Source organism: Pistacia vera, unplaced genomic scaffold (assembly GCF_008641045.1).
Source record: "Pistacia vera cultivar Batoury unplaced genomic scaffold, PisVer_v2 Contig713, whole genome shotgun sequence".
Taxonomy (NCBI): domain Eukaryota; kingdom Viridiplantae; phylum Streptophyta; class Magnoliopsida; order Sapindales; family Anacardiaceae; genus Pistacia; species Pistacia vera.
In genome coordinates this window covers 389064-395604 of record NW_022196572.1, presented here as the reverse complement: position 1 = coordinate 395604, position 6541 = coordinate 389064, and the positions used below count along the sequence as shown (strand labels likewise).

Below are 6541 nucleotides of genomic sequence, written 5' to 3'. Positions count from 1 at the left end.
ATCTGCTGGCTTGTTATCACATGGAGGAGAGGTATAGTTTTGTTTTCTAGTGGTCCAAAGTGCATGTGAGTTGGAACCCTTCTGATAATTGACATCAGATTGAAGATGCAGCTCTCATGGTGTGCCATGTTGAAGAAGGTGTAGTCATGAATCACTGGACTGAGATAGAAACTCTGAAAGTGATGGATCAAAGTTACATTCAGTAGAATATGGTGCAAAGACATGCGGTTGTCTGACTAACTTGTTTCAGAAATTTGGTCATGCCTTTTCTTCTTTAGCATTTCCTCCATCTCTGTAAAAATTAGAGTCTGCAGGGTGATTTAAGCAAGAAAAAAACTTAGTAATCTCTCATTGAGCTTATCTAGTTGTTGCTTAACCAAAGATAGTGAGCATGAGAAGAGCTTTGATGATGCTGAGGTTTGTTAGGAAGATACTAATGACAGTTCTCCTTAAATTGCTTAGGATATCTAAATATTTTGTGACTGCTGTTGCTGGTGATGATGATTTGGGTTTGATAGGAACCCACTCCCAAATTAATAAGAATTGGGCTGGGCAGTGGGCCTTTGATAAGAATTGGGTTGGGCACAATTGGGGTCTTTCTTGATAGGGGTTTAACTCTAAATTTAATTTAAGATTATTTGAATTGCTAAAGTTTTGGTTTTTTTCTATGTAATTTTTGATAATCGATAGTAGCTCTTGTCCTTTGTTGTAATATTATTGTTTTGTACATAAGCTATGTGTAAGTGATGTATTTACATTTTTTTTTTTTCTGAAGTGCAGGTGAGGGTTGTGGTGAAAGGGAGGGTTCAGGGTGTGTTTTATAGGAACTGGACTATAGAGAATGCCACACAATTAGGGTTGAAAGGCTGGGTGAGGAACAGGAGGGATGGTTCTGTAGAAGCTCTGTTTTCAGGCAAACCTGATTCTGTTCAAGAGATGGAGCAGAGGTGCCGCCGTGGCCCATCCGATGCACTTGTTACAGCACTTGAGGTGTTTCCGAGCAGTGACAATCCTGGTACTGGGTTTGAGCGTAAACCAACTGTTTGATCAATCAACGTGAAGAGATTAGTACCCATTTCTAATTTGGTCATGTATAGTTCTTTTATCTATATAAGCTATCCTTAAAACTCTATATAGGATTGAGTTATATCTGATGTACTTTGATCACTATTTCTACTACTGGATTTCTACTTGCATAATTGATATGAAACCCAGTTCTTGAATATGATTGCAATGTTGTTTGCTTGGTGAAAACTTTGTCAATTAAGCTTCCAAATAGCTAGAAATAAATTCAAACCAAAGATTTGCTTGCCAAATGCAACTCTTGTAAACCAACCTAATGATTTTTCCATAAGAATACACAGGCATTGGATGAGGATTTGAAGAATATGCAAAATATATCACTCTTTTGGTTATCAGACCGATTAAAAGAGTTTATGCTTGCATGCTACAATATTAACTCCAGCCCAGAGACTTGTTTATGCATGAGATGATTTTACCACTAGAAATTTTGAAGAATTTTTAGTTATTAGCACTTGGTGAAATGAGGCGTTGCTTTTACCACAAGAAGTTTAATAGGAGAAGCTCAATTGAAATTTGAACATTGGCTTTACTATAGGTAATACATCAATAATTAGGTGAAAGTTAAGCAGCTTGTGGTGCGTTGTTATGTGGAGTTGAATGAAGTGATATGTGGGTTTTTATTTTTGAGTCAATATGGGATCAAACAGTGGATTTCTTTGGTTTAATTGGTTTCTGGGGCTATATGTTTGAATGCCGAATCAGTTGATGATTAAGGTTGAGCAGTATCTGGATAAAGCTTATATGGATGACGCTCTTAAGGATTGTTTTGTTTTTAAAATACACATCACATAATTCTCCATTGCTGACTGTGCAACCCCATTATTGTTTAGATCCTAATTCAGATACACGCAGGCACTCTCTCTCTGTATGTGTGTCTAATATTTTGGTTTTGACAATTATGATTCATTAGATAGCATGATTTAATTGTTTATCAACCAGTGCCAATAATGATGCAAACTCTTTAAATGCCTAAGAGGCATTGAATCATGTACGGTTTCTAATTTCCTTTATCAGCTTTTGTGTTTATCATGATTCATCAACAGGGCTCTTCTTTTTGGTTTTTGCTTCTGTTTGATATCAACAGGTATGGGCTAATATGTTTTTATTAGTTCTAACCAATTGAGGGGCCATGGCCGCTACAAATTATGCTCTTTCTTTATGTTGAGGTTGAAGGTAGCTGTTGAGGACTCACATTATCAGCCCTTAAATTGCTTTGCGGTATGGAAGGTGGGCTTGAAAGATGGACAAATGTTTTTTTTACCTGGCAGTTGCATGTGCTTCTTCAACTCACTGTCTGTACAAGAAATGGTATGTATTTGGGTCACCCGTTAATTAGAAGATGCTGGGGTTGCTTCGTTCTAGGAATAGTAACTTCTTTTCATGGACTGTTGAGTGATAGGAAATAAACCAAACAGCCAATCTATTCTTGGGATGAGTGTCGAACGTGTGGATAGTGTCATGTCAGTTTGTCAACCATGGAAGCTTAAAACTCCACAAAATAACTGATTTTAGCCAGGTCCTTCCTGTTGGTTTCTCCTTATGCTGATTTTCATTTTTAATCTTGTAGTAGTGGCAACATGAGTGATCTTGCCTTTTAGATAAACTTTTCAGAGAATATTCAGTGTTCATGTTTCGTATAAGATCCAGTGAGTTTCAGTCAAATGCCTCTTTAGTTGTTTTATTTTGGGCATTATTCTGGTCTCTGCTCTAAGATCGTTCGTCCTGTAACTTGCCAGCTTCCTTTCACATTTAATGGTCCATACATCTATCTTTGTAATTTACCCACCAAACACCGTTAAATGTTTCTATATTCAATGAACCTAAACATGGCATAAGCTTCTTCCGTTATGTTCAGCTGCTACTATATTTGAATTTCATTAAAGGTTCTTCCCATATAAAAATAAATAAAAATCAGTATAGGATCTTAAAATGTTGATAAAGATGTAAAGTACACTTAAAACAACCAGCTATGTCTATTCAAATATGAGAAAGTGTACATATAGGTACCATGTTACTGTGTCTTTCTTTTCATTTTTCTTGCATAGTTTGTACTCAAACTGAATTCTTAGGATCTTCATTATCTGCTGGCTTGTTATCACATGGAGGAGAGGTATAGTTTTGTTTTCTAGTGGTCCAAAGTGCATGTGAGTTGGAACCCTTCTGATAATTGACATCAGATTGAAGATGCAGCTCTCATGGTGTGCCATGTTGAAGAAGGTGTAGTCATGAATCACTGGACTGAGATAGAAACTCTGAAAGTGATGGATCAAAGTTACATTCAGTAGAATATGGTGCAAAGACATGCGGTTGTCTGACTAACTTGTTTCAGAAATTTGGTCATGCCTTTTCTTCTTTAGCATTTCCTCCATCTCTGTAAAAATTAGAGTCTGCAGGGTGATTTAAGCAAGAAAAAAACTTAGTAATCTCTCATTGAGCTTATCTAGTTGTTGCTTAACCAAAGATAGTGAGCATGAGAAGAGCTTTGATGATGCTGAGGTTTGTTAGGAAGATACTAATGACAGTTCTCCTTAAATTGCTTAGGATATCTAAATATTTTGTGACTGCTGTTGCTGGTGATGATGATTTGGGTTTGATAGGAACCCACTCCCAAATTAATAAGAATTGGGCTGGGCAGTGGGCCTTTGATAAGAATTGGGTTGGGCAATGATCCTTTCGTGGGCTTGGGTAGAACTTTCCTTGGAAACCCAGTTTGCCAAGGGAGGGTGTCCAAGGTTTTTATAAACCACATGCAGACCCTTTTTCCCTCTCAATGTGGGGTTCTTACAGGGTCCATCATTGGGGGTTTTCCGGGGGACGTGAAGGAGGGGCATTTTGCAGTTCACACCATCGATGACAATGAGCTGCAAAGTTTCATCATTGAACTGGATTATCTAGCTCACCCTGGGTTCTTGAAGTTATTAAGCTGGCTGAGGAGGAATTTGGGTTTAAACAAGCAGGAGTTCTTGCCATCCCTTGCCGGCCCAGTGATCTCCTGAGGAGTCTTGAAAACAAGGAGAGATAGGATTGATGTGATAGAATCATGTATTTAAGTAGCTAGATAGTCAATAATTTGCAGTTTATTTTAACCTTCTTTCAAGTATGTTAAGTTGTGCTAGCTTCATCATGGTTATTTGAAGTGTTGCTGTTGAATATTTATCTATTGTAAAAGATTTGTAGAATGATGATTTGTAATCGTATGTAGTTGTGATGTGATATGAAAAGTACCAAGTTGGATATGAAATTAATACCGTCATGGTAGTAATATCTGGCTTCTGTTGTCTATGGTTCCTGGTCTTTACTTCCTGATAATTTTATGGAAAGCAAGGTCCTCATGTAGATACCATTTTCAGCTATTAACCGCATAAAGTAGTTGTAGATTAATACATCACATGCAATCAAACACATAGCTAGATGGTAGGACAATGCATCCACATGCATGGTCCCTACTCACAGTCCTATCGCATTTGTACAATTCAAGACTATCATCCATATGCAGTCTTAAGACATAGGGCTAGTAATTTGTTATTCATCTACCAAAACGATATGAACGTGACAATAATTAATGGGCAAGGATTGATAGTAGCAATCCATATAACCTGTTTAATAAATGTTCATATTGTCTTGTCCTTTTAGAGACAGTAGATTCGATTAGTGTAGTTGTAGGCGTTAGAATCAAATTAATAGGAGGCTTAAACCTTATAGGTTCGAGAGACTTTACCAATGAACTTCACGGGTAAGTATGAGATTATCATATGATTATCAGACTATCATACTATGTTTTAACTTTTCAGCATCCAGGACAATGAAGATTCAGGTTCATTTTCTCTATCATCTTAAGGCAAGGACTTCCTGTGCAACACTTGCACTCTGTCAGCGTTTCAGCAGGACTCAAGTTTACTTTGGGCGGGAAGTATTGTCCACAACCTTGATTCATTCTGACAATTAAGCTAAACTCAAAAGAGTTTCAGTCTGCGAAACATGAAAAAAGTAAGTGTTCATCTTAACTTTAGAACCAAATCTTAAACTCCAGGCAACAAACATGGTACTCGATGGATATTTCTTATAGAAAGTGCTTGCATTACTTCTCTGAAAAAACTCCTTTACTGAAAAGTGTTTTTTCATAAAAATACCTTCAAGGCACTTTAGTACCTATACAGTACCACCATAAGCTACTTGTTACTATCTTCTGAATGTGTGATGGAAGAGTAGATGTTGTTTTATCATTCGTACTTTTTGTCATGTCATCCGTATAGAGTGCTTTTGTAGACCCCATGTTTGCAGCTATTATCAAGTGCAATAACACAATTGAGCCAGAAGTAGAGTGGAGTGACGGTTGATGAAAATCACATGTAAGGGTCCCACGATTAATCACTTTTTCAGTATTTTGATTTTCATTTCATCTGCCATCTTGTTTCAAACTCAAGATGCCTATATATATACCTCCATTTCTTGTAGAAGAATTTGATTATAGAGGTTGTGAATAGCTTAGCAGTGTTCTGAACAATGGCTAAGTCTAGGAAATTTGCAGGTTTGAGGAAAGGAAGCATTGAAATGCTGAAGTTTTTTTTGCAGAAAAGCTGCTGACTAGTCTCCCTTTACTCAAGTTGAAGGAAGGTCACTTTGTGGTAATTGCAACTGAAGGTTGGGAACCGAAAAGGTTTGTCATCCAACTGGGTTATCTCAATAATCCGGAATTCTTGAAGTTGTTGAAGCAAGCTGAAGAAGAATTCAGGTTTTCTCAAGAGGGAGCTCTGGCAATTCCTTGTCATCCAGACAAACTGCAGCAAATTCTGAGTGTAAGGAAAATCTGATGGACAGTGGCTATGTAACGAAATAACGCAACTGCACTTATGGTCTCTTAGGCTTATCTTCATTTTGTGCCATTCTTAGATTTTCCATTTGTAGTTTACTTTCTACAAATTTGGTTGTCATGATCGTTTTAATTTGTAGTTTGATATCTACAAATTTGGTTAAAGTGAGCTAGCCTTTTTCATTTGTAGTTTGTTGTCTACAGATTTGGTGGCAGTAGTTCACTGATTCCAGGATTAAAAAGAGAAACCTTGGAATCACTTCATGGAAGAATAGAATTTAATATTTTTAGTACTCTTGGTTCTGTATTCTGGATGAAATACTAATTGGGGCATATTGTAAGTTAAACATGTGATGAAAACGGGCAAAGGGCAATCATGTTGCCTAAATGGCTAAAGATGAAGGCTTTAAAAAGCTACTCTGTTGCTGCTAATTCTCCATTAAAAACAAGAAGCTTGAATTAACATTGCCTCATAATATATTTTCTAGGAAATGTAGCTAAAAGAATGTAAGACAAATGAAAGTACTGATACAATGATTTCCTTACATGGTTATATCATATTTCAAGACCAGTGATCTCTGGCTTCTGAAGAACTAGAATTATCAGTAATTTTCTTTCCTTTCCTATTTACTTCCAGGGAAATGAAAC

The 6541-nt window shown here is 36.8% G+C and overlaps 1 protein-coding gene across 1 annotated transcript; it reads left to right on the top strand.

Moving 5' to 3' along the window:
* The first annotated feature begins 436 nt into the window (after nucleotides 1-436).
* LOC116114560 (acylphosphatase-like) lies at nucleotides 437-5409 on the top strand. Its single transcript, XM_031400703.1, has 3 exons — nucleotides 437-593; nucleotides 752-1092; nucleotides 1123-5409. The coding sequence occupies exons 1-2, from the start codon at nucleotides 437-439 to the stop codon at nucleotides 1045-1047; spliced, it is 453 nt and encodes a 150-aa protein (XP_031256563.1). The 3' UTR covers nucleotides 1048-1092; nucleotides 1123-5409.
* The last annotated feature ends 1132 nt before the right edge of the window (nucleotides 5410-6541 follow it).